Source organism: Festucalex cinctus, chromosome 1 (assembly GCF_051991245.1).
Source record: "Festucalex cinctus isolate MCC-2025b chromosome 1, RoL_Fcin_1.0, whole genome shotgun sequence".
NCBI classification, from domain to species: Eukaryota; Metazoa; Chordata; class Actinopteri; order Syngnathiformes; family Syngnathidae; genus Festucalex; species Festucalex cinctus.
In genome coordinates this window covers 56,639,142-56,666,997 of record NC_135411.1, presented here as the reverse complement: position 1 = coordinate 56,666,997, position 27,856 = coordinate 56,639,142, and the positions used below count along the sequence as shown (strand labels likewise).

The 27,856-nt window shown below is 41.6% G+C and overlaps 2 protein-coding genes, 1 long non-coding RNA gene and 1 pseudogene across 5 annotated transcripts; 2 read left to right on the top strand and 2 right to left on the bottom strand.

The window, feature by feature from the left end:
* The first annotated feature begins 794 nt into the window (after positions 1 to 794).
* On the top strand, positions 795 to 15,125 carry dnmt1 (DNA (cytosine-5-)-methyltransferase 1). 2 transcript variants are annotated; one of them, XM_077496279.1, is made up of 35 exons: positions 795 to 1,024; positions 1,373 to 1,409; positions 2,467 to 2,574; positions 2,647 to 2,851; positions 2,935 to 3,007; positions 3,243 to 3,324; positions 3,400 to 3,437; positions 3,506 to 3,557; positions 4,008 to 4,091; positions 4,165 to 4,274; positions 4,344 to 4,462; positions 5,058 to 5,150; positions 5,234 to 5,385; positions 5,570 to 5,757; positions 5,935 to 5,949; positions 7,501 to 7,681; positions 7,777 to 7,874; positions 8,436 to 8,580; positions 8,652 to 8,767; positions 9,385 to 9,586; positions 9,665 to 9,798; positions 9,883 to 10,059; positions 10,230 to 10,454; positions 10,545 to 10,737; positions 10,937 to 11,027; positions 11,168 to 11,308; positions 11,387 to 11,669; positions 11,740 to 11,881; positions 13,334 to 13,500; positions 13,571 to 13,748; positions 13,976 to 14,171; positions 14,243 to 14,406; positions 14,512 to 14,628; positions 14,709 to 14,802; positions 14,888 to 15,125. In XM_077496279.1, the coding sequence occupies exons 1-35, from the start codon at positions 978 to 980 to the stop codon at positions 14,923 to 14,925; spliced, it is 4,485 nt and encodes a 1,494-aa protein (XP_077352405.1). In that variant the 5' UTR covers positions 795 to 977; the 3' UTR covers positions 14,926 to 15,125. The 2 variants fall into 2 exon arrangements, with proteins under 2 accessions (XP_077352405.1, XP_077352411.1); XM_077496285.1 differs by lacking the exon at positions 5,935 to 5,949.
* Positions 15,126 to 16,349: 1,224 nt separating this feature from the next.
* On the bottom strand, positions 16,350 to 20,727 carry LOC144001719 (eukaryotic translation initiation factor 3 subunit G). Its single transcript, XM_077496268.1, has 11 exons — positions 20,603 to 20,727; positions 20,387 to 20,492; positions 20,257 to 20,303; positions 17,760 to 17,848; positions 17,641 to 17,700; positions 17,462 to 17,566; positions 17,197 to 17,392; positions 16,933 to 17,043; positions 16,699 to 16,835; positions 16,515 to 16,621; positions 16,350 to 16,444 (listed from the first exon to the last, which is right to left on the bottom strand). Exons 2-11 carry the CDS (start codon positions 20,407 to 20,409, stop codon positions 16,429 to 16,431), a joined length of 891 nt encoding a protein of 296 aa, XP_077352394.1. The 5' UTR covers positions 20,410 to 20,492; positions 20,603 to 20,727; the 3' UTR covers positions 16,350 to 16,428.
* A 2,977-nt stretch (positions 20,728 to 23,704) lies between these two features.
* On the bottom strand, positions 23,705 to 27,767 carry LOC144001707 (eukaryotic translation initiation factor 3 subunit G-like; annotated as a pseudogene). Its single transcript, XR_013278558.1, has 6 exons — positions 26,827 to 27,767; positions 26,022 to 26,110; positions 25,900 to 25,959; positions 25,582 to 25,825; positions 25,221 to 25,484; positions 23,705 to 25,150 (listed from the first exon to the last, which is right to left on the bottom strand). The product of XR_013278558.1 is annotated as a eukaryotic translation initiation factor 3 subunit G-like (transcript).
* LOC144001714 (uncharacterized) lies at positions 23,876 to 26,126 on the top strand. The gene is made up of 3 exons (XR_013278562.1): positions 23,876 to 24,001; positions 25,381 to 25,452; positions 25,634 to 26,126. It is a non-coding gene; the product is annotated as an uncharacterized LOC144001714 (long non-coding RNA).
* Positions 27,768 to 27,856: the final 89 nt, after the last annotated feature.

Below are 27,856 nucleotides of genomic sequence, written 5' to 3'. Positions count from 1 at the left end.
TTATATGTATTATTTATTTTATTTAATCAGGGATTATATTGCATAACAAGTGTTAATATTTGTGTGTTGTATTGCGTGCTGCAAATTGTTGTTGTTTTTCCCAATACAGTATATACCATAAAAAATATACACATAAAACAAACATGAATCATTTAGTTCACTATTTATATTCAAAAAACAAAAACAAACGAACAATTGTAAAATATACATTCATGGCTAAATTGAGTTTGGGTGACTCACAAGATTTGATTTCGAATCTCAAACGTGATTACTTTCTGATTTCCTTCATCCTTGATTTCTTCATGAAAGGAAACTAGCTATTTTTGAACTTTCAGCAAAATTAGATATTACCATCAACATGAACGTAAAGGAAAACGTATTATGGCCATTTTTCCCTTTTGCATCTTTTAAATCAACACACTCCAACCAGTCATTCCAAAACTTAGCATGCCCTGCCACAACTCTGATCCAAAACGTGAGGCTGGATGAACAATTATTTTGGTAAAAATTGCCCAGCAATATTCTGTCTATTTCCGCACGCTCTGACGTCCTCAACTTCCGTATATAAAAAAAAACAAGGGGTTGACTTGTCTTACTGATTTAAAATGAAGACTATTATACCATACATAAAGAGACGAAAACATTAATATCTTATTTTTCATAAGCCAGATTTAATATTTGGTGAGTTTTATAGCAAACTGCCCTGCATTGAAGTCCACACGTCATTACTTTGAAAGTGTCTTACCCTTAGAGTTGTGGAGTGGTACAGTCCGAAACGCCCAGGTTTCCGCGCGAAAAGACGGCCCAGGCGCGCCAATTGCTTTTCTAGCACCCATTCCACAACACGACACATACGGCTGAGCTGCACCATCGCTGTCTTCTGTGTTTCTCGCACGCTCAGCCTCCGCTTTCAACATTATTTTAAAGCCGTTTTAACCGACGCTCTTAAACCTTGATTTTATTGTCCGCCGAGCGTCATGCCAGCCAGGACTTCCCTGTCGTTGCCAGAGGATGTCAGGAAAAGGTACGGATCCGTGTAGAACATGGATGCTAACGTTCTGCGTCGTGCTCAAACATTGCTACTTTTCAGTACAGTTATTCCCCCGGTCATTGTTTGAGTTCTATTGGGCTGTAGCGAAGCTTGACTACTGCCTCCTCACTGTTGCTGTCGTTAGTATGTCGCCACTTGACCGTGGCGTCCCATTGGGCACGTTAGCATGCTGGTTAGCGCCCCAGCCTGTCAACGCGCGTGTGTGTGGGGAAGGATTTGGCGCCACTATGAGCAGTCTCATAGACAGTGGTAAACAAAAGATGAGCTAACGTGGTTTTGACTTGATTTTTTCCCCCCCTTCTTCTCATCTTCGTTTAAAAGGCTGCAGGTGTTGCACGAAGATGGATCCTCAGACGAGGTGAGTTGGACTCCAGCTGTAAAGACAATTATTTTATTTTTTTTGTCACAGCCGCACAGGAGACCTCGAACGTGCCTATATGATTTTAAATAAACAGCAATAAGTTGCGAAACTCCTATATCTGTTTTGTGAAATACTAAATTCACACCGGTATAAGCAATAATGTCAATTAGGGATACGCTATATATTTGGTCCTCATGTAACGACGGAGTTCCGTTCTGACGTCACACGCATACGCAACACGCTCCGTGCTGAAGTCTGTCAGGAAACTACGTAGACAGCACAGTATTTGTTAGAATTACATAATTAGTATTTGGGAATTCCACCTTTGTGGATTGCAAAAACCTAACTTAAAAAGTGTGATTTTTTGAGAGTTCTATTTGCTCAGCTTAAGTCCTTAAAATCCACCTCACGGATCATTGTGTGTCAAGTGAATGTCTTGGCATATTCACTGTAATGTTTAACATTAAAACATTCAGTATAGTTTTTCATTTCAGCAGGTTTAATTAATCTTTTGTGATTAAAAAGCACCACTCTACACTTCATCTCGACCGCAGCCTCCTTTGCTGACACTTAACAGCAGTGCTTCTGTATTTGGCAAGAGCGTCTGTCCGTTGTTGACAGTTGCGTACCTCCAGTGTCACAAAGGTTGTGACCTATAAACTGTGCACCTCATTTGTCTTTTTTGCTCTGCTGGGACAGCCCTGCTTCCTTTTCCGTATAATGCAGCAAGTTTTTGCTGATTTCTTCAAGAATCGTGCAATAAAAAAATTGAATACTTCAATGCATTTAAAGGGTGCGGGATCACTCGAAACAATCACGAAAGACGATGAATTTGTATGTGTTTTCCAATGTGTGAATTGGGACTTAAAAAAAAAAAAAGATTAAAGAAGATTAAAGCTCATAATGTCAACTTTGGAAACTAGTTGTGACCACATTAATCGTCTCTCCAATTTGCGTCAGTTGCTTCAAGTTATGTTTTAGTCAACAGTTGCACACTGTCTACATAATTCATAATCATTTGACTTTTAACAGTGGTCTCAAATTACCCTTCCAGGATCACGTGAAGGAGAAGCTCAAGCTGGTGCAGGACTTTCTGCACGCCGACATTCAGGACGCACTCAGCAGCCTCGAGGAAAAGATGAAAAGCTCAGAAATCTCCATGGTGAGCCCTTTTTTATTGTACCGTAACTTGTAACATTGTGTCTCACATGTTCTTTGTTACCCTCCTCTTCAGGAGGACTATGTCTGCAAAGTGAAGTCCCTGCTGGGAAAGGAGCTCAATCTGGAGAACGGCGACGAGTCCAACGGCAAAGCAAATGGCCTTAGTAATGGCTCCCACAAAGAAGAGGACGGCAGCATGGATGTTGAAGCGGACGACGAAGCCGTCAAATCTCCCAGCGCGCGAGGGAAAGGGCGCAAGAGCAAGGCTGATGCCAAAAGTTGTTTCAAAGCACTTTTCTTTACGATGCATCCAATTTTAGTGTATTATTTTGAGCTTTTACTCTTGATCCCCACACCGCAGAGTCTCCAGCCAGTTCCAGGGTGACGAGAAGTGGCGGCAAGCAACCAACCATCATGTCGATATTCTCCAAAGTGTGCGTTTGGCGCTGATATTTTTTTTAAGTTGTCCAACATACATTGTTAGGTGACCATATCAATGAATGTTTTGTTGAATGTTTGTCGGCTTAAATAGTAATACAATTCAAGCAACATGCAAAAAAAAAAATCAATTTTAATTACATATATATTTGTATTTCAGGATATATGATAATTTGAGTGTACATTGTCTCATTTGAGTGCTTTTGGTGTGGAAAAACACCTATTTTACAGTCAAAAACGTAAGTCTGAAGACCTGAATGGCGAAGCCACACATGGAGAAACTGAAGTGAAACAGGAAGATGGTGCTGAGGAGGTGAGTTGTCTTATTTCCTCCTCCTGCAACTCACTTTTTCAAACAGCCTAATCATTTATTCGAAATGTGCCCCAGTCCCAGGAGAAGCGTCTAAAAGTGGAGTCTGATGACAAGTAAGTTCCTCAAACATCCCGAGATGGCGCTTCCTTGAATTTGTCTCTAAATTACTTGACTTTGACAGGGCTGTTCCTGAAGAAGCCAAACCTGAGACCAAGACAGTTTCTGCAGCAAAGGTAACATGTAATAGCATTTTCCTCTTGGGGAAAGAAATGATCTCTTACAGGGTTGCAAAAAAATTTGAGCAGCTCGCAGGAAATGTTAAAAGCCACCACAGTATCCATAATTTTCCCTTTTTATAGCATCTCAATCACATGGTATCATCAGATGCCCCAAGGGTCAACTCTTGCAGCAAAATGCACGTTGTGAAATGACACCTCGATCGACAATTGTCAATTTTCCATGTCTTCTTTTAAATCTATTTCACACAAGTTACTCATACTGCAACACTTTAACTCAAACACGTAGAGTATTTGAGGAAAGATCTCCTTCTCTTGCATTTTTTTTTTTTAATGACTTGAGTGTCTTTCCCATTTATACAGTAAGTGTCCCAAAAAGTGAATTGCACCTGTCGATAATTTATACAAAAGGAATTTTGCTAGTCTCACATTTTGTGTGCCTTTTAGGCTCCGCCTCCCAAATGTCCAGATTGCAGGCAATATTTGGACGACTCAGACCTGAAGTTCTTTCAAGGGGATCCAGACACTGCGGTGAGTGTGAATGTTTTCATTTATTTTGATGCCTTTCAATGATGTGTGAAAGCCAGCGTGGTCGTGTCTTCAGCTAGACGAGCCTGAAATGCTGACTGACGAGCGCCTCTCCTTGTTTGACTCGAACGAGGACGGCTTCGAGAGCTACGAAGATCTGCCGCAGCACAGGATCACAAACTTTAGGTGACACACAGTTTGACTTGTAAATAAGAAATCGTTAGTTTCGCTATTTGAAGAAAAATCCTTCTGCAGTATCTACGACAAGCATGGCCATCTTTGTCCCTTTGACGCTGGACTGATTGAGAGGAACGTGGAGCTCTACTTCAGTTGTGTTGTCAAACCAATCTATGACGACAACCCCTGCTTGGATGGTAAAGACCACGTTGGCATGTCCATTCATGTACTCTCATGCGACACATGATTAGGCACATCTGCATGATCTGAGCACACTCAAAGAGTTTTTAAATTTAGTTTTTTTTTTTTTTTTTTTTGCAATTATAAAATGTTTAAATTTTTAAGTATTTATACTTTTTTTTTTCTTCACTTTTTATATGTGTATATATATGTGTGTGTGTGTATATATATATATATATATATATATATATATATATATATATATGTGTGTGTGTTACTGCAATTAACAAATTCTGTTGTTTTTTTATTTTTCTTCCTCTTTTACCCTCTCCCAGATACTGATTTAATATTGACATTAATTCAGTTTTTATCTTTCATTTTTTTAAAGGGGCAACATTTTAACTGTTTTTGGAATTCAGTTGCCCAAGGGACAAACTGTTGCTCAGTCTGATGCAGTGCTGTTGTACTACTACTATTACTACTGCATATCTCTGACAGTGTCAGATTTTGTTAATATGTCAAGCTCAATAGATTGCACCAGCATACCTAATAGTGTGGAGGACAGGTGTAAGTGAATATGTTGGCATTAATTGATTACTTTTCCGTCTTGAGGTGGTGTTCCTGCAAAGAAACTTGGCCCCATTAATGCCTGGTGGATTACTGGATTTGACGGAGGAGAAAGAGCTCTCATTGGGTTCACCACTGGTATTGCAACTGTTCTTGTTGTTTTGACCGAAATGGTATTTTTCCTGTCTGATGGAGATTAAGTGTTTCTTCTCTCTGGCCAGCGTTTGCCGACTACATCCTGATGAATTCCAGCGAGGAGTACTCTCCAATCTTTGCCTTGATGCAGGAGAAGATCTACATGAGCAAAATTGTGGTGGAGTTTCTCCAGAAGAATCCGGACGCCAGTTATGAGGACCTTCTCAACAGGATTGAGGTGAGGATGAGGGGGACTGCTGAATTTGATGCAGTCTCAAATCCCCATTCTGCTACTACCTTTATGATGAGTTGAGTGATTTTACAAATATGGTTCCTTGCCCTTTACGGAACTACACATTCGAATGCTGAACGGAAATGACTGTTATTGTAACTGGACATTTTGCTTCTTTCCGTGTCTTCAGACCACGGTGCCGCCGCCAGGCCTCAACTTCAACTGCTTCACTGAGGACACACTGCTGCGCCACGCCCAGTTTGTGGTGGAGCAGGTAGAGAGCTACGACGAGGCGGGCGACTCGGATGAGCAGCCGATCATCGTCACGCCCTGCATGCGTGACCTCATCAAGCTGGCCGGCGTTACACTGGGCAAAAGGTATGACTTTCTTTGCTACGGCAGTTTGATTAATGCGAGGGCTCCGCCTTGGCTGCCTTTTTAAGTTGCAGCTCCTCCAAATGCCCCTGATATTAAAGTTGTAGCTTTTCTTGGAAATAATTATTGGCTTGAAGTACTCGCTAACATCTGCCATTCCTCTGACATTTCCTAATGCAGCATGCTGCTGTACTGGTAGGTAGGCCTGAATGCATTATTGGCTTGTGTGATGTGGAAAAAAAAATCCATGCTCATGTTTTGTATGGCTTCACATAGTCATTTGTATGCACTAGTGTCATTGTGCCATGTGGTTTGTCAAGTCACTCCATAAGCTGTGTGGCGCAGAGCGACACCCACACAAATGTAATGTTATCCAGAGCAAGGGTTCTGTCCGCCTCTCACAAACATAAGGGCTATTAGCTCACTAAAAGCAGCGTTTTGGCTGAAGCTCTTTATGTGGCTGCTGAAAGAATAGCTTCCGATGGCATAAATCACGTTAAGAGCACATGTAGCAGACTGGATAGTGCTTCGAAGGTTCAGGTGATCAGCCCAGTGTTGCCATGGAAACTAGTACATGATGGTCTTTGAATTTGGAGTCTACACCCTCTCACTTTGCCGTTGTTCATGTTAAAATCTTTGAATTACTTGGAAAACCTCATGTTAACTCCAGAATTTTGTGCAATATTACAAGCATAGACTGATCGTTCATGAGCATTATTACCTTCTCTTGCTAATAGGTCGTGAGGTGTTCATTGTGTCTACTGCATTTATAGTGAGGTCTGAACTCTGTATACTAAACTGATACTCTTTTGTACCTGTTATAGATTAAAGTAGTCCATTTGAATTAATTATGCTTCTAAACAATTGGGACACACGCTTGTTAAACCCAAAGATTTAAAATGCAATATGAAGAATAAATACAGAATTGCTGATGATAGGTTTCATTCATACTCGCACTGCACTCCTGCAGCACATGTGGGTGAGTTTGGAGATACACTCCAAGGAGCGCTCTTCTTCAATCAGAATGTTTTTCAAATGTGCCGTTCCGTTATTCACAGTGGCCCAAAAAAGGAGAACAGTGCAGGCAGTTAATGCCTGCATTCAGAAATTAATATGAACGGAACACGCTCTTCATCAGGTCAGCAGCCGAGGATGACAATGTGGTGGCCATTAACTACTTTAAAGGTTTTCTCTTTTACAGTTGTATCTTTAAACAGCTTACCTTAACGTGAATCTTCTGTCGCATTGTAGCCAAAAAGTTCCTTTCTGGTGGATTCATAAGCCTTTTAGATCTTAGTTGCTGAAAGTGAAACCAAGTTACCATGACTACCCTTCTTTGTTTTAAAACAAATGTTTTTTGCAATGTTTTGTTGTATTGTGTGGTTGCTTTTCAAGAACATAAAGGGCCAGCGCACTGAGTTTAAAACCCAGCTCAGAACTGAAACATGGTGCTGCTTCATTTCATGTGAATTGGTGCTCAGTAATACCGACGCAAATCGGACTGTACCGCCTTCGGTACCCATCCCAGTGTATGTAGTTTAAAAATCCCCAATTATCAGTATGCGTTTGTCCTGCTTTACTCTTCATTTTACAGCTTCACTTGTCACTTTTCACATGTTGCATGGCTGGATGCTTTAGATGATTGGCCAATCGATTCATCTTGACATTTAACACAACCACCAGCAGCTCTTTAGGTCTTAAATAACAAATACCTGAACGCAAATGGTCTTTTTCTATTGAAACCAGGCGAGCTGCTAGACGGCAAGCCATCCGTCACCCCACCAAGATTGAGAAGGACAGCAAGGGTCCCACCAAAGCCACCACCACTAAGCTGGTCTACCTGATCTTTGATGCCTTCTTCTCGGAGCAGCTCGAGCAGGACGACAAGGAGAGCTCCACCAAACGGCAGCGCTGCGGCGTCTGCGAGGTGAGCCTTTGCCACACCAAGACTGTGGACCGGGTCTGACTCTGCAGCTGTATATCAATATGGAATGTGGAAGTCTTTACATTGGTCTCTTTTAGGTTTGCCAATCTCCTGACTGTGGCAAGTGTGCTGCCTGCAAGGACATGATTAAATTTGGAGGAAGTGGAAAAAGCAAGCAGGCGTGTAAGCAAAGGAGGTGAGTGTGAAGAAGTACCACACATTACTACTATTCTGAAATAGCAAGAGTCAACAAAGGATGATGTAGTTTGTGTAGTGGCATAAGAATACTTGGTCATGTGGCAGTGGCATAAGATGGCAAGCCTAGGTGGCAGTTTTTCAGCAGTCAGTTGGTAGTCAAGGCTTTCTTGTAATGTTAATTCTAAACTTGGGTGTCTGTTAATGCCCTAGGAATGGTCTTGGTAAATGGAGGACCCCCAGCATTGGAACCAAAATTATGTTGAGCAGCTTATCCTACATATACAGCAAACATCAAAACAATTGGGTGATGCCCAAATATGTTGTCTTACCACCTTTTTGTTGTTTGTAGTAAATTAGACAAAACTGGGATTGAGCTTCAACACGAAAAAAAAACAAAACAAAAAAACAACATACTTAGGGTCCCCTGGAAGTTACCCAACCTCCACCTCGTAGGTCGACGTCCATGCCACCCCTGAAAACTATTTCATCGCACGGTGTTCCTAACCTTAACCTGTCCCATCATTAATGGAAGATGTTTCCTCATTTGTCAACCCCCCAGATGCCCCAATCTGGCCGTGAAGGAGGCTGAGGATGATGAGAACATAGAGGAGGAAGATGTCCCCATAAAGAGTAAGAAAGCATCTCGGGTGAAGAGGAAGAAGCAGACTCAGTGCAAGCTGACGTGGGTCGGCGAGCCAATTCAGGTACGGGCTGCTTCTTTCTTGCACTCAAGTGTGTCACAAATGACTCAGTGATTGTCTTCTCTTGTTTTCAGTGCGAGGGCAAAAAGCAGTACTACAAAAAGGTCTACGTGAATGATGAAGAGCTGGCGGTGGGTGACTGTGTCTCCGTTTCCTCAGAGGATCCGGCTACTCCGTTGTATCTGGCAAGGTACAGCACAGTTCTTTAGTTTGTTTGCTTGTTTTTGTCCATGCATTTGTGGCAAGAAAAACATTTGTTTGCATTATTACTTTATACAATCATCCCACTGACATCTTATTCTGTATTAAAAGTTATTGCTCATGTTCCCCAGCTTTATTTGTTCTTTGAAGGTAATGTTTAACAACTTTGCTGCTTGTGGACTTGTATGTCAGCATTAGGGTTTCAAAGTAGATTTTAAATACTTGAGTTTTCTAGTCTGGATTAGGCTTTAAAACACTTGCACAGTAGTGCTTTGCCTCACAAGTTTGCACAATTGAAATTAATAAACATGCCATTAATCTGTTCCAGCCCCACCAAATGCACCGACAAAAAGTGATTAAAAAAAACAAAAGTAGCACTCTGCAGTATTGCGTCATAAAAACATTCACTAATATTCTGTAAGAAAATAGTGTCAGGGATATGGCATCATGAGATCATGCTTCAGTATATTCACATGCATGACTTGTTAAGTTGCAGTACAATTACGTTTGCTTTGCATAGAGGGTAAAGAATGTGAGTCTTGCTATTGTCCATGAACTTGTGCTGTAATGTTTACTTTCTGTTTCAAATGTTTTCTTGTGCTCCAGGATCACGTCAATGTGGGAGGACAACAACGGCAAGATGTTTCACGCCCACTGGTTTCTCCGCGGCACACAAACGGTGCTCGGCGAGTCGTCTGACCCCCTGGAGCTTCTCATGGTGGACGAGTGCGAGGACATGTCGCTCAGCTACATCCAAGGCAAAGTCGATGTCACCTACAAGGCCCCCTCCAACAACTGGTTCATGGAGGTAAGTCCACCTTGCTTCTGTTGAGTAGGGGGACAGTCTTCATCTTATGCTATGCTCACTGCTACTTTTGCGCATCAGGGAGGGATGGATGTTGACGTCAAGGTGATTGAAGACGACGGGAAAAGTTTCTTCTATCAGTTCTGGTACGACACGGATTTTGCTCGCTTTGAGTCGCCGCCCAAGACCACGCCGTCAGATGACTGCAAGTTCAAGTGAGGGCAAGCAAGCATTTATTCCATTCACAAGATAACGTTCCTCCACTCTAATCCCAGAATTTCCTTCTTTTGTTTTGATAGGTTCTGCAGCAGCTGCATGAGGATTAAAGAGCGCGAGGAGCGGGAAAAGCCTTGCGCCTTTGAGCCCCTGGATGAAAATCACGACGCAAAGGCGCTCTACGCGTTGGCCTGTTTCAGAGGCGAGCAGTTCAGGGTGGGAGATGGTGTCTACATGCCGCCCGAGGCCTTTAACTTCAGGTGACACTCAAGATTCTCAGAAATACAAACAGCTCATTTTAGGAGCTGTTGATGTTGCTGCTACTGCACCCACCCCAAATAAAATTGCAGATCATACAAATGAACCTCTACAGATATTAGAAATTGCTTTGATCGTCACGATTCGTGCACTGTCTTCTCTCTGCTGTTAGTGTGAAAGCAGCCAGCCCGGTGAAACGCTCCCACAGGAAAGAGGACGTGGATGAGGACCTGTATCCGGAATACTACAGGAAGTCCTCGGACTACATTAAAGGCTCCAACCAGGATGCCCCGGAACCGTTCCGCGTCGGCCGCATCAAGGAGATCTTCTGTCACCGACGCAGCAATGGCAAGGCTGACTTGGCAGAAGTCAAACTGCGACTCTACAAGTTCTACAGGTAAAAGATGGACTCTTATGCTCTTCTTGGACTGTTTACATTAAAAAAAAAACATAAAATCAAATAGAAATGAATGTATTTCCTGTTAAGACCTGAGAACACCCTCAAAGGAGTGAAAGCCAGCTACCACACTGATATCAATCAACTGTATTGGAGCGACGAGGAGGTCACGGTCAACATGTCAGATGTGCTCGGACGCTGCCAAGTCGAATACGGAGAGGACCTCAATGAGCCGGTTCAAGACTATTCCAACGGGGGACCTGACCGCTTCTATTTCCTGGAGGTATTGTGTGCGCACCACGTTTAGTAACATCTTTACTCACAATTTGGGGCAATTATGCTTTAAGATGAATTATTCCCATCAATGTACAATTTTTCAGGTGTCTTAAACATTCTGACATAACATCCAAATAGAGTGACTCGAGTACATATTAGTAGCTGTGAAAGTCAATTTTTATGTCTCCTTTAATGTTGTCTTGTAGGCTTATAATGCCAAAAGCAGAAGTTTTGAGGATCCTCCAAACCACGCTCGCTCTGCCACACACAAAGGCAAAGGAAAGGGTAAAGGAAAAGGTAGAGTATAGAAAACATGCATTTATTAAAAGTTCCTCTACAATTGATTTCAGGCAACTTTTTTTTTTTTTAAATCATTATTGATATGATAAGATTAATTTTTTACAACCCCAATCATATAACATCTTTTTATTTCCTAGGTAAAGGCAAAGGGAAAGCCTCCACCGTTCAGGAAACCACGGAACAGCCCACTGAAACGCAAACTCCGCAAGTCCATAAATATCGCACCCTGGACGTGTTCTCAGGCTGCGGCGGTCTCTCCGAAGGCTTCCACCAGGCTGGTACGAGTTCCTTCCCACACGGTTAAATGCTCTAACCCAAACAGGTTACCAAGTGTAGGTCCATTTTTCATTTTGAAGGCATTTCCGAGACGGAGTGGGCCATCGAAATGTGGGAGCCGGCGGCTCAGGCCTTCAGGCTCAACAACCCGGGCACCACCGTGTTCACCGAGGACTGCAACGTGTTGCTCAAGCTGGTCATGTCGGGCGAGAAGACAAACTCTCTGGGCCAGAAGCTGCCACAGAAGGGGGACGTTGAGATGCTCTGCGGGGGCCCGCCCTGCCAAGGCTTCAGCGGCATGAATCGCTTCAACTCGCGCACCTACTCAAAGTTCAAGAACTCGCTGGTGGTCTCCTACCTCAGGTGACAAGCCAAACACAAAATGAAACCACATAGATGAGGATTGGCTAACGTTTGGCTGCCTGTCTTGTAGTTACTGTGATTACTACAGACCAAAGTTCTTCCTGCTGGAGAATGTGAGGAACTTTGTGTCGTTCAAAAGCTCCATGGTCCTCAAGTTGACTCTGCGCTGTCTCGTCAGAATGGGATACCAGTGCACCTTTGGCGTCCTGCAGGTACATTTATCCTCATCCCTTTAATACAGACGATTGGTTTGATACTTCCAATATTTTAGGCATTGTGTGTGAATAATCCCCTTTCCATTTTTAAGACTCCACAATAGTATACATGAATTTAAAACTACGGTATTTGAAAAGATCACTATAAACTATTGAATATGTAGTTTTAAATGTTTGTGAACAGACCACTACCGATAAAAGGGTCCGCATGTAGACGACATTAGTGTTCCAGTTGTGACAAAAAAAAAAATGTTTTGGACAAAAATGTCAATTTTTGAGATTTCTCTCAAAATAACATCCTTGATGTCTCTATTTTTAGTTTCCCAGCAGTTGAATTTGTATTATAATTTATGAAAATAATTATTAGAACAAATGCATCGTTAGCCAACGTGTTTTTAGTAGACTTTAGCTAGCAGCACATCTCGGAAACCTGCCTCAAAATAACCCAGAGTTCCTCGCCTCAACGTCACTTCACAATTATATACAGTAAATGGATGTAGCAACCAATACAAGTCGAAAGACACCATAAGGTGACTGTCCAGGACGAAATTGAACATAGGCCACCCCTAGTCAGAACAATCGCATCCTACTAATGATGTCATGGGTCCGTACACCGCGGCCAAGATTTGTGATCCAAACAGAGATAATAGTCAATTCGGAGAACTATTTCTTAAATAAGTCTATTTCTACTTTTAATTTAAATTTAAGGTACTGATCGCCTCTTAATTTATTTTGTTATTGCGTGTTATTGTTTTGCATACAGCATGCTCTAATTTAGGTTCGGAATTAATTAAAAATGCTTGATGTCTTTATCAGGTGTTTCAGCAAGCTTTCTGATGAACCTTTTGACGCAAACCTCTTGAAAATAGGTTCAAGACAGAACGTCTCGCAATTTATTTATTTTTTTGGTGTATTGACTGAGGTGACATAAAGGGGGTGACGCGAGACAGCCCAATCATGGTAAAATATACGATTTACAACAGGCCCAGCAAAATGACGTTAGCAGGAAATTTGCCGGTCATGGCAAAAATAACCACTGCTATTTTGTATAACAACGGAAAATTAGCAGGGAGTTGGAGGGAATGACCATCACAGACCTCAGTTCGTACACAAAGCCAAAATGGGATGTTTGAGTTAATTATTATTATTTTTTTTTTATTTAGGCAAAATTTGTCCAGCCCTAGTTGTAACTAGTAATGGTTGCCTATACTAAATAAGCTAACATTGATTCATTACATTATTGTTGAGCATCGATGCAACTTATTGACACATAGTGGTCTGTGTACTAATCGCGGTCCTTGTGCTCCAACCTTTTTATGATAGTTTTTCAATGTGTCATCCCTTTGAGGATTAGGGTTTTTAAACTGTCATTAGAAAATAATGTCAAGTTACGTGAGATCATCCTTTCATGAGGTGCGTTTGCTGCTGTTCATTGTGTCACGTGATCAGGCGGGTCAGTACGGCGTGGCCCAGACTCGCCGCAGAGCCATCATCCTAGCCGCCGCTCCCGGAGAGAAGCTTCCTCGCTATCCGGAACCTCTGCACGTGTTTGCCCCCAGAGCCGTCTCCCTCAGCGTGGTGGTGGACGAGAAGAAATACGTCAGCAACGTCACACGGTAAGTTTGACCTCTCACGCGCGCTACACTCATCATCAAATGGCGTTGTAACACGGCGTCTTGCGTCCAGCGGCAACGGCGGAATCTACAGAACCATCACAGTCCGAGACACCATGTCTGACCTGCCTGAGATCCGCAATGGCGCCACCGCCTTGGAGATTTCCTACAACGGCGAGCCTCAGTCGTGGTTCCAGAGGCAGATCCGCGGCACACAGTACCAGCCCATCCTCAGGGATCACGTCTGCAAGGTAAGCATGCAACCAGAGGAAATGTTTTCGGACTGTAATGCTCACTAAGGAAATGTTCACTAGCTCACATCTACTCTCTGCCTCTGGCAAGTGATGTCATGACATGCTTTTGGTAGTACACTTAATTCATTTGAAACAGCATCATACCAACATGAAAAATGTTTGGGGTTTTTTAAATCACAAAAGTCTATAACTGCCCTAAAACATAAAACTTGCATTTTGTATAGGACATGAGTGCTCTGGTGGAAGGCCGCATGCGCCACATCCCATTGGCACCCGGCTCAGACTGGAGAGACCTTCCCAACATCGAGGTGCGCCTGAAGGACGGCACCATGGCCAAGAGGCTGCGCTACACGCACCCAGACAAGAAGAACGGACGCAGCGGCACGGGCGCGCTCAGAGGCGTCTGCACCTGTGCCGGAGGTGAGCTTGGGTTTCGAAGACTCTTGCATGAAGTCACCAGCACGCTAACATGCTTTTGCGCGCCTATGCAGGAAAGCCTTGCGATCCGGCCGACCGGCAGTTCAACACGCTGATCCCGTGGTGTCTGCCTCACACGGGAAACCGCCACAACCACTGGGCGGGACTTTACGGAAGGCTGGAGTGGGACGGCTTCTTCAGCACCACCGTCACCAATCCTGAGCCCATGGGGAAACAGGTTCAAAGAAAAAAAGACCAAACACAAGCCTTTTTTTTTTATTATTATTATTATTATTATTATTTTTATTTTTGGCACTACCATTTATTTATTTTTTTATTCCAGGGTCGCGTTCTGCACCCCGAGCAGCACCGAGTGGTCAGCGTGAGGGAGTGCGCGCGCTCGCAAGGCTTCCCCGACACGTACCGTTTCTTCGGGAACATCCTGGACAAACACAGACAGGTGAGCAACCGCACTGGCATATTGAGCCACACTAAAGAGAATCGGGCTTTAATTGCCATCTTGTCGTCGGCGCCTGGCAGGTTGGCAATGCTGTGCCCCCGCCCCTGTCCAGAGCCATCGGGTTGGAGCTTAAGAAGTGCGTTATTGAAAGGATGAAGGAAGAACAGACAGCAGGTGACCACACTTGCCCATATGTCTGTCTATTGTTGAAACGACTAAACACATCATGTGACTGAACATATCCCCTGTTTTCCTGCAGAGAATATCAAACAAGAGAAGATGGAGGTGTCAGATTAGTGTGTGTGTGTGCGTGCGTATGTGTTCTCCTGCCCGCAAAAAGTGTCCATAGTTGGAGATGATTAAATGAATTCTGGGCCTTTTTTTTTTTTCTTTTTTTTTTTTTAAATGAAAGTGTTTTTAAATCCTTGTTAACATGTTGGACAAATTGTATGTCGTTTTTATATGTAATATTTCAAATAAAGCTCTTATCACATGGATCAGGTCTTCACTTGGATCTTAGGACTCTTGAGATAGGATCACTTATGATGCAAAGACCTGTATATGTCAGCACTTTTGCGCCAATAACTGTCTTGCCCTTGGTAACTAATTACAATATTAAGTATTGCCAGTGTAACGGAAATCGGTCCAATTAATTACTAAATCAATAATTAATTATTAAATTAATTGACTCATTAATTGAAGGAAATGCAAACTAATTATTTAGATGAATTCTGAGTAAGCCTGTGGAGCCCCACATCTATTTTTGATAATTTTATCAGGATAACAGATGAGAACCTTGTTGAATCAGTCATTAAAATGAACCCTTTTTACAATTTTTTTTTTTTTTTCACCTTTGAGGTTAGGCTACTATAAATTGATGAAAAACACAGTAAACAAGTCTTGATTTTGTGCATATTTATTTTATAACCTATGTGGGAAAATAATGTGGGAACTTAAACAGAAGCAAAACTCTACCTACTGTGATAGGAAATAAAAACAAGAACTAAGGCGATAGAAGAAAACAGAAACGGTCTTCACAAAACTGCATTGCGAGGGAATGCAAAGATGTTTTGTGCGGGAACGCAAAGTTGTTTTTTTTTCTACCATGTCACCTTCGGGGCTCCGTACGTTTCTGAAACCCTTTGACTTTTTAATTTTGTGTCAGTCAGAGCGGATGGAGGCTGTCTGTCTGTTGGGGATGCTATTGGCCCCCCAACCCCCACGGTGGCATGTCCAACTCAACTCAAGTTTATTTATATAGCGCTTTCAAACAGCCTGAACTGTCACAAAGAAATTAAATTAAGATTCCTTTGTCTGTTATGAGGTTGCAAAAGTTACAACCGGCCGATATTTGTTAGATCAGGAATTCTGTTTAAGAAGCAGTTTTGTTCCCAAAATACCTTATTAGGAAGTCACTGTAAAGGCAGTATAAAGAGGTTTGTACATCTTCAGTGTAATGGGAGATAAGTTAACAAAAAAAAAGGGTTGTAATGCAAATGCATTCAAATTCAAGTTTGAGTGTTGCTGCACCCAAAGGTGAATGTTTGTAGGCCTCTTGCGCAAGTGCCCATCTCACTAGATTATTTATTCAAAGGGGAGATGGGAAATTACTTTTTTTTTTTTTTAATGCATCATCACAGAGTAGCCAACTCTTTCATGAGACAAAACTGGCTAATTTCAACAAGCAAAGAAATATGTCTCTTTAAGAAAACAGTGACAAGTGATGATGAGGATTCTCTTTATTAGAGTAACAGGCAGGCATATTTTAGTGAACAAATGTGGCCTTCGATTGAATATCCTTCAGTTGTTTGATGGTCTGCAAAGAGAAAAACATGCTCAGTCAGTACACTTTTAAACCCTTCACATTATAAGCAGTGTCAACTTACTTGGCCCATTCAACATTGAGAATGAGATGATCGTATCCGAATCCTGACACGCCCGCAATGGCTCTGGCCGCATCCTCGCGACGGTGGAAACTTATGAATGCGAAGCCCTGCGACGCGTGGACACGTTTGATTTGCTTTTTGTGTTCAGCTATGAGGAAAAACGGCGAGTGTGGAGACGGCTCACCTTGGACTGCCCGGTGTTCTTGTCTTTGGCCAGGTAGATTCTCGAGATGGAGCCGAAGGGTCTGAAAAGCTCCTGCAGGTCCGTCTCGCGGGTGTCTTCCGACAGGTTGGTCACACGGATGGTGGCGTTGTCGTCGGCTACAGACATATTTTGGTTTGGGGTATTTATAAGCGGCATCTACCAGGAGAATTGATTTTTTTTCATTCCCCCACCCTTTTCAATTCTTGACCTCACCTCTGCGGTTGGGCTGCATGGACTCGCCTCTGCGCGTACCCCCGTCCCTCAGGCTGGGGGGCACATATTTGCCAGTCTTGCTCTGTGCAGGCTGCACAGGCTCTGTCTCGGCTGATATGACATAAAATTGATATTTTTCAAAATCTATAATTGAGTTTGCGAACTAAAACAACTGTGTGACTGTAATCTCTTATTGGTCACAAGGTAATGCAATTGATTAGCACCAGCTCATTCCCACCCTAGCACTGGATATCCACACAGTACCTGAGCCGGCAGGTTTTTCCTTGTCTGAGGTGGACAGGCCGAGCTGCTCGGCCAGCTCCTTCTGCATGGGGCCCAAGGTGTCCTTATAGGGACAGCGGGTGGTCCAGTGGTCGCCTTTGCAGATACGACAAGACACGATCTTCTGTCCTTTCAGCTTGTTCATGGGGTCCTCATCCTGGTCTTGGGCGTTCAGATCCTGGGGTAAAGTAGACAACTCATCAGACCCATTCCGCAGAGTTCCCTCGGAGCAAGAGCCGATCCTCACCTCTTTGCTGGAGATGAACGTCATGAAGACGTCATCGCTAACGGTGGTTGTGGCCACATTCGGACCCGCGGCGTCAAACTCGGAGTTGCCAAATTTCTTCCAGTTCTGGAAGTAAGATGGAAATTTTAACAAGTCACTGGTGCTTCATTTCCACTCCACTCTAAACTATAAAAGCCCACCTTCCTCCTCGCCACAGCTTTGGAGGCTTTCCTGGTCTCGATCTTGAACGTCCGTACAATCTACAAATAAATTACATTGTCATTTTTTGTTGAGTGGAGCCCGACAAAATCCGAATTACCTTCAACTTCTTGCCATCGTCATCAATTTTATACTCCGTAATAGTTTTTATGTTCCCTTTGATATTTTCTTTGGGGGGTGGTAGCGTTCCTGTTAAAGACAAAAATCAGTCCAACATTTCCTTCATCAATAGTTTAAACCACAAACTATGATATCAAAACACTTTCAAATGCTTACAAATAACCTCAAACATTGCTGTAGCCTTAAAAATAAAGAATGGTACTCGTGGGGCGGCCTGTGCTGGTACGCAAGTCTGTTTATGGATCCAACACAGCTGCATTCGCACAGACCTAGATGCTGCGTTTAATCCTACCAATCCTACTTTCACACCAGAAGTAGGGATGCAACGATATCCAAACAACGCGATACGATAATTATCGCGATATTGTGTGGGCTCTGGCGATATTTAAAAAAAGATCACAATAGTGTGTAAAAAAAAAAAAAAAAAAAAAAAGTTATGTCCAAAAGCACAATATTGTGCTTTTGGACATAACAGCAATGCATATAAACCACCTACAATCTCTAATAACAATATTGAGGCACTTACTTGCTAATGCAAGCACACATTCATCGCTTCACAAGCAAATTAGGTTCCCTTTCATCTGACAATTAGCATAGATTTTAAACATCGAAGGCCAAAACATCCCTAATGAAAATTAAATTCCACTAATAAACTAGCCACTAGAGGGTGCTAGAACTGCACAAATGGAAATCAACCTGACCTTTTTTTTTTTTTAACAGATGTGTTCCTTTTAAATATTGTGAACATGACGACGATAATGTGACAGTTTTAATATCACGGTATTCCCCTTATCCTGACACCCCTAAACATCAGCAGACAAGGGTTTCTGTCAAGTGTTTATCAGTTTTTTGGGGGTGTTAAAAGTCGACAGTAACCCCGGGTTTACACCGGTTGCGTGTGCGGTGCGACGCGTCTTGACTGCGTGCTCCGGACGCGTCAATTTTTTGGCCAATCCACACCGGCTCCGCACAGCTGCGGTCCGGCAGCTCCGTCGCCGACCACTTCCCGCTGTGTCTCGCGTGACCGCGCGCGATCATGTGGCATTAAAAACGACGACAAACACACAGAAAGTCTGTGCTCAACAGAGAAGCAGAAAGAGAGGTGGACTTTTATTATTTTGTAGCTTTCCACCGCCAATAAAAACCTCTCCTCGTCCATGTTCGCTGGTGTCCAAACCGTGAATGAGCACCTCACACTTTAACTCCAGGCCCGGCTATGCCCACATCACGTTTTGCTAGCATGCTTGCGAAACAGGAGCTGGCGAGTGTTTTATCTTGAAAGGTAACCGGAAATTTATTTTGAAACTGCGTCGGTCTTCCTGTCCCGCTCGATGTGTTTTGTGCTAGCTTGCCATTTGCCGGAGCCCTACCGCTGCGGCGTCCGGCAAAAATAGAAAATAGGCTATCCTTGCGGAAGGGCTGCGGCACGCCGCAGCTGAGACGCAGTTGACACGCAACGCACCCGCAAGCGGTGTAAACTGCACCATTCGAATGAATGGAATCTAATTGCTTGCGTCGCCGGAACGCACCGCAACCGCACCACAACCGCAACCGGTGTAAACCCGGGGTAACCGTGCATTGTCTCAACTTAGATGCTACAAAACAATCAATATCATATATACCATAAACAGTATTTTGCCACAAAAATAACAAATGTTGTACTTGTTTATGGAGGCTTGTTGAGTGACTAACTCGGTCGCAGTGTAATTTGTTAATGGATACAGTCAGCCGCAAAAGTTTCATTAAGCAGATAAGTTTGTTTCTTTGGCGTGTTTATGACTGACATTATCAATTAAACAGATGCTGCAATACAATATCATAATAACATAAGCAGTATTTTAAAATAAAAATAATGTTCAGACATGTTTTGTCAGAACATTGCAAGTAGGTGAGTTTCCGTAAATAATGGGGGGATAAAACCACACAGAAAGGATCATATTACATACATATTTGGGCAAAAGTGACATTTAGGAGTTTCCACTTATTTTCACTTTATCTGTTAAGAAAAAGAAAATAACAACTTCTTGCTGCTGGAAGCGGGTTCAACCAAAACACAGAAGACAGTAAAACAAATACCAAAACTTAGATTGTCATCATTAGCTGTTTCTATAAGCGAATGTAAACACGGATTTTTGTGGGGGAAACATGAGCCTTTATTTTAAATTAAAGAAGAAAAAAAAGTAGCCCTTTGAACACTATCGAGTCAACTGACTAACACACTAGCTTCCCCCAACCATATATTACGTCACATCCGAGAGCATATGTCGCCGCTTTTTCTGCTCGTCTACTTGCGTCAAATGTGCCACTTTCACGTGTATTAGTGACATTCATAATGCCCCCATCGTGAAAGAAAAAAAAAAGTGTGCACGCATAGTTCCACGTCAAGCACGTGGAAGCGTGAGTCACTAGCTGGGCTCGTCAGCAGTCACCGAGTTAGGTCGACGCATGCTAGCGTAGTACGCGCGAGCGTGTTTTACCTTCATCTACTTCCTCTTCGACTTGGTCGGCCCAGCTGGGCTTGGAGCTGAGGGGGAGATAGAAGAATGTTATTGGATTTAGATGCGGGGGAGAAATGGAAATTAGACGTTGGTTGAAGGCAGTACTCACTCGTCGTATTCAATCGACGGCATCTCGACCGCTCGGCTAGCTTAGGTTCAGGACCGGAAGAGGACGAAAAAGTGCAAGCGAGTTGCCTCCATGGTGACATCACTTCCTGTATTTAACATTCAGAATAAAAGTTTATTTGGTTCGCGATTATCGTCAATTGGACTATTCTACGAAAACGATCGCATTTTGGGGACCTAAACATTTACGAAAACTCACCAAACTATGCACAAATGACTTCCGCTTTCCCCGGATGAGCGCACCAACCTTACTGCGGTCAGGCCAGCCTCCACTCGAAAAGACGAAGTCAAGCCAGCCGCACCAACGATTGTTAATATTGTGCATTATGGTAACATGCGGATATGCCGCTGCGTTGGCCACCTTCAAAATAAAAGCTCCTCAAAACCTGGTTTAGGGTTTAAAATAAAGAATCATAAAAAAATAACGGTTTGTTATGCCAGAACCAGACCAGTTCTAAGGGACACTACACCACCCCAGTTATCCAACCAAAGTACTTTGAACAAAAACTGATGTTGCATTTCAAAATAAAACGAATTTGAAAATTGACATTTTAACTATTATTGCTGATTTTAAAAAAAATCATTAAAAAAAATCATGGTTTGTTATCCCAGGACCAGACCAGTTCTGAGGGACACTACACCACCCCAGGTATCCAACCAAAGTACTTTGAACAAAATCTGATGTTGCATTTCAAAATAAAACTCATTTAAAAATTGACATTTTAACTATTATTGCTGATTTAAAAAAAATAAAATAAATCATTAAAAATTCATGGTTTGTTATCCCGGGACCAGACCAGTTCTAAGGGACACTACACCACCCCAGGTATCCAACCAAAGTACTTTGAACAAAATCTGATGTTGCATTTCAAAATAAAACTCATTTGAAAAATGAAATCTCGACTATTATTGCTGATTTCAAAAAAATCATTAAAAATTCATGGTTTGTTATCCAAGGACCAGACCAGTTCTAAGGGACACTACACCACCCCAGGTATCCAGCCAAAGTACTTTGAACAAACTCTGATGTTGCATTTCAAAATAAAACTCATTTAAAAAGTTAAATCTCGACTGTAATCCCTGATTTCAAAAAATCGGTAAAAATTCATGGTTTGTTATCCCAGGACCAGACCAGTTCTGAGGGACACTACACCACCCCAGGTATCCAACCAAAGTACTTTGGACAAAATCTGATGTTGAATTTCAAAATAAAATTCATTTGAAAAATGAAATCTCGACTATTATTGCTGATTTTGAACAAAATCTTATGTTGCATTTCAAAATAAAACTCATCTGAAAATTTGATTTTCAGACATTAATCCCTGATTTCAAATAATCACTAGAAATTCATGGTTTGTTATCCCAGGACCAGACCAGTTCTCAGGGACACTACACCACCCCAGGTATCCAACCAAAGTACTTTAAACAAAATCTGATGTTGAATTTCAAAATAAAACACATTTGAAAATTGACATTTTAACTATTATGGCTGATAGTCGAGATTTCAAAGTACTTTGGCTGGATACCTGGGGTGGTGTAGTGTCCCTCAGAACTGGTCTGGTCCTGGGATAACAAACCATGAATTTTTAATGATTTTTTTTAAATCTGGGATTATAGTCGAGATTTCAAATTTTCAAATGAGTTTTATTTTGAAATGCAACATCAGATTTTGTCCAAAGTACCTTGGTTGGATACCTGGGGTGGTGTAGTGTCCCTTAGAACTGGTCTGGTCCTGGGATAACAAACTATGCATTTTTAATGTTTTTTTTTTTTTTTTTAAATCAGCAATAATAGTTAAAATGTCAATTTTCAAGTGTATTTTATTTTGAAATTCAACATCAGATTTTGTTTAAAGTACTTTAGTTGGATAACTGGGGTGGTGTAGCGTCCCTTAGAACTGGTCTGGTTCTGGGATAACAAACCGTTATTTTTTTATGATTCTTTATTTTAAACCCTAAACCAGGTGTTGAGCAGCTTTTAATTTGAAGGTGGCCAACGCAGCGGTACGTCGCCATGTTACCCGTAATGCACAGTATTAACAATCGTTGGGGCGGCTGGCTTGACTTCGTCTCTTCGAGTGGAGGCTGGCCTGACCGCAGTCCAACCTTCCGGTGCGGGCAGACTTCATTGGAACGCACTGTTAATGTGATGTAAAACTCTTAGCCTAAATCCTTAGCCCACTCAAAAAGAACAGGGGCCGCCCCTTGCAATAACAACTACTAATTAAATCTCCCAGAGCCGTGATTTGGACGGCTTAAGGCTGCTCTGGTAATGACGTAATTGTTTAAAATGATTACTACACGGAAATACAAGCCGTTTGAGTAGCTTAGAAAACTTTTTATTATCATAATTATTATTATTATTATTATTATTATTATTATTATTATTATTATATGTAAATTATGTATCGTAGCTCCTCTACGGGTCCACATTTTTTTTTTTTAATGATACGTTATTAGATAACAGTTTATTCGCACATTAACATGATAGAATAGGAAGGACTAGATCAAATGCACTTCTTCCTACTTTTGAATATGTAATTTATGACATTGATGAATTATTTTCTTTCTTCAAGTTTTTATTTTAACTGCATTTTAATTTCAAGTTATATTTCGTAATAAACCAACCAACCAACCAACCAACAACTCCTCTCTGGTCTGTAGTCTACTCTTCGCCGAAGTCGTCAATATTCTCCTGACTACCAGGAAAAAAAAAATATTGTCCAATCATGTTTATTTTGATATACCCCAATATTTGTGAAGTAATTGGAATGCTGCAAAAGATTTTTTTTTTGAAAAATAAAAAAAAAAGTTTTTATTTTTAAGCTATGGTGTGTCTACTACAGAGGACATTTTTTAAAACTCAAATACAATTAAAATATTTCAAATACTTTGTGTTCTTAAGAGTCTTATAGAACACATGCTAACAACATTTAAAGCCTAAATTTGTTCAGTAAAAAGTGTTATACTGTACACTTTTCCTATTCCCTAAAAAGTGCTTACACTGAGGGAAGCCCCACCCCTACACATTTGGTATCATTGGAAAGCTCTGAATGTCCTCTGTAGATCACAAAGGGATTTAATTCAATCGTATGGACTGGGTGGGAGATAATCAGATTTAAAAAGGTCCACTAAGGAGGACAAATTTTAATTGCTGGTAGTCAGGACTGGAGGATACTTTAAAGCAAATGTAATGATGCCTCTGCTGTTTATATTATTCATGTCAGCCCATGGTGACATGCTGAAACGTGCTTGTTATGGAAATTCGACAGCGGTGCAAGAATAATGAAATGACTCATGCATATTTTTAGGTTTTTAATACAATAAAATGGCAGCATGGGAATAATATACATACAGGCACATAAAAAGTAAAAAAGCCAGAAAGGCAGAAACAGATAATTTTGTAAACAGAGTAAAAACGCACTGTGGTGTATTGTTACTAATGTGACCGCTAGGCGGCGCTGTGGTATGTTGTTGACATGCAGGTTGAGAGAAAACAGTTCAGTAAAGGCATCACCGACCCAAGTTGCCGTCTGCCTCTTTTTATACAGCACTACACAAAGAGCTGTTAACTCCTGCTATAACAAAACCAACACAAGGTAAAGGACCACAACACACATCAAAGTTTAACTTCAAAAGACAGCTCTGGTTCTACTGTTAACAAACGGCGTCCTTGTGCAATCGAGTTATCCCTGCGAATGTTTAACAAATTACAACAAACTGTCTCCGGTGGTCAGCATAAGAGGAGGAAAAAAAACAAGGCAGTTAAAACCTGTCTATATGCGCACAGCAGTGATGTACTGTCTCTACTCTTCTTCGATGCTTTGACAAATGCACGCAACCACACTCATAAGAAACAATGACGAAAATATACTCCAAAACGCTGACAACTGGTGAGGTTCTCTGAAGGAAAACAAATGGCAACTGCCACTACCGGAAAGGGCGGTGCCTCAGAGATTTTCCCGGAATACGTCACGGCTATTTGTGCATAGAGTCCCTACGCTTTTGCAGCCATTAGGCCACGTGGTAAATTTTTATTTTTTTATTTTTTAAATGAAAACTAGTGTAAATAAAATAAGCACATGGAAAAAAATAATAATCGTACGGTTACAGTTTTGTTCAGTTACGTGACGAGTCGATGACCAAATAGTTCTCAGCGTGTCGTTCATAAGATCGAAACGTGACGCGGCGGTGTGCATCAGTGGTATGGTGGTTGTCTCCCAACCCAGAAGTTGTGGGTTCGATCCCAAACCTTTGTGACCATGTCGAAGTATCCTTGAGCAAGATACTGATACTGAATTGCTCCTGATGCTGCGTCATCAGTAGGTGAATGGGTAGTCAAAAATGTGAAGCTCTTTGCTTTGAGGGCCTTATAGGTGGAAAAACGCTATGTAAATTAAGTGCCATTTGCCAAGGTCCATACTATACATCGTCCTTTAAAAAAAAAACAGAAAAAAAAAACACGTGATGATGTTATCGTTATTGCCCAAGTGTCCATCTCACTAGCATTATAAATTCAAAGGGAAGATGGTAAATTAGACTTTTTATGCATCACTTTTTTATGCAGGAGACAAAAACTGGCTAATTTCAACAAGCAAAGAAATGTATATGTCTATTTGACAAAACAGTGACAAGCAAAGTGATGAGGATTCTCCTATTTGAGTAACAGGCAGCCATGTTTTACTACAGTTTTACTACAAATGTCGCCTTCTGATGGAATATTCTGAAGTCTTCAGTTGTTTGATGGTCTGCAAAGAGAAAAACGTGCTCAGTCAGTACACTTTTAAACCCTTCACATTATAAGCAGTGTCAACTTACTTGGCCCATTCAACGTTGAGAATAAGATGATCGTGTCCGATTTCTGACACGCCCGCAATGGCTCTGGCCGCATCCTCGCGACGGTGGAAACGGATGAACGCGAAGCCCTGCGACGCGTGGACACGTTTGATTTGCTTTTTGTGTTCTTGTCTTTGGCCAGGTAGATTCTGGAGATGGAGCCGAAGGGTCTGAAGAGCTCCCGCAGGTCCGTCTCGCGGGTGTCTTCCGACAGGTTGGTCACACGGATGGTGGCGTTGTAGACAGCTACAGACGTATTTCGTTTTGGGGTATTTATAAGCATCATCCACCAGGAAAATTAATTTTTTTTCATTCCCCCACCCTTTTCAATTCTTGACCTCACCTCTGCGGTTGGGCTGCATGGACTCGCCTCTGCGCGCACCCCCGTCCCTCAGGCTGGGGGGCACATACTTGCCAGTCTCTTTCTGTTCAGGCTGCATGGGCTCCGGCTCGGCTAATTTGATGTAAAATAGATCATATTTGACAAAAGTCTATAAATTACTTTGCCTACTACAACAAATTGTGTGTCTGTAATCACTTATTGGTCACAAGGTAATGAAGTTGGAGTTGCCAAATTTCTTCCAGTTCTGGAAGTAAGATGGAAATTTTAACAAGTCACTGATGCTTCATTTCCACTCCACTCTAAACTATAAAAGCCCACCTTCCTCCTCACCACAGCTTTGGAGGCTTTCCTGGTCTCGATCTTGAACGTCCGTACAATCTACAAATAAATTACGTTAATGTCACTATTTGTTTCGTGGAGCCTGACAAAATCCGAATTACCTTCAACTTCTTGCCATCGTCTTCAATTTTAAACTCTGTAATAGTTTTGATGCTCTCTTTGATGTTTTTTTTGGAGGGTGGAAGCGTTGCTGTCAAAGACAAATAATATAAGTTCAACATTTCCTTCATCAATAGTTTAAACCACAAATAGAGGACTGTCTCAGAAAATTAGAATATTGTGATGAAGTCCTTTATTTTCTGTAATGCAATTAAATAATCAAAAAAGCCATACATTCTGGATTCATTTCAAATCAACTGAAATATTGCAAGCCTTTTATTGTTTTAATATTTGTGATTATGGCTTTTTTTAAAAAATTTTTTTACTTGATCTGAGGAAATATTCTAATATTTTAAGATAGGATACTTGAGTTTTCTTAAGCTGTAAGCCATAATCAGCATTATCAACAGTAATTGTAAAAAAAACAAAGGTGGCCTGGGTTGAATTTCTCACCCCGGGAGACATTTTTTGAGTGGGGGGGTGACTTTTTCGTTCTTTATTCAAAGCTACTTATATTAATTGTATATTAAAAGCTAGTGAAATTTAATTAAAAATATGGCTTGTAATCTATTGCCTCATTTTAACTGAGTAGATCTGGTGCTTTTTTTTTCTAATTACAGTGAACGTCGCATATTTTCAAAAAAAAAAAAAAAAAAAAAAAAAAAAAAACATACAACAATCTTAAAACATTATTCAACAAACTTTAAAACATTTAACATAAGGAAGTTTAAAATAATATTTAAAAAAAACAATTAAAGCTGTTTAAAAGTCCCTAATCAAAGGTATAAGAAAAAAGCAGTTTTTAACCTGGATTTAAAAGCATTTACACTCGGGGCTGACTTCACTTCTGTTGGTAGCCTATTCCATCTGTGTGCAGCATAATAGCTAAATGCAGCTTCACCACCAGTTGACCGTATAATTTCATGCAGGGATATAGCGGCAATGCTGTCACGTACGTTGGCGTTACGTGAAGCTATGGCGAATATTTATGAATGAAGAAAGCTATCTAGTTTTATACTCAAGTAAATTGTGTTTTGCCATTCAGTGACGTCACATTGTGACGTCCGCCGGTGAAGTCCGGGTCCTTTTTTATTTCCGACTTCGCAAGTGGAATTTCCGAGTTCAAGGGCGCGTCCCGGACACACTGCCTGGTTTGAACTGGGAAGTTTCAACTCGGGTATTTCCGACTTCCGACCATCCTCGAATGCAGCAATATGCCACGAAAGAGCAGGGACTGTTTTTGAACATCAGCTTTGGTTCCGGTTCAGTTTTGCAAATTGTGGGCTGTTGTGCCTCGGTTGCGCGTTCGCAACCCGGACTCAAACCCGGAATCAAAGCTCAAGTGCAAAAATCACGGAAGTCCCGCCTCTTCCGTGGCATATACACCATTTACCTTGGCCCTTGATAAACGAGAATTAATTTTTTTCGGCGGCAGCGTAACCTGAATGTTTACGTCAGCGCAAAAGCTACGCGTATGCAGGCGTTAAGCCACATAGCAAACTCTTCTGACAGCTAATAATATAAATAAGCAAATATACAAAATAATCGGGCGTTTAGTCTTGCTCAGTCACGTGACAGGTCGCTGAACAAAATAGCTCAGCGCTTACCTCATAACCTCGAAAAACATGTCAACGCCTCAGTACGTACTTAATTTGCTTATTTTTATTAAATTTGATTAAACGTGTTGTTTAAGCTAATCTAGGGACTAACGGACGTATTTTGCCCGACTCCAGTAGAAACCCCCCCCCCTTTTTTTTTTTTAACCGTACATTTGAGCTTGTTTCAGTTTTCACAATTACAGACCACTCTATTGCAACTATTCTTCATTATAACAAAT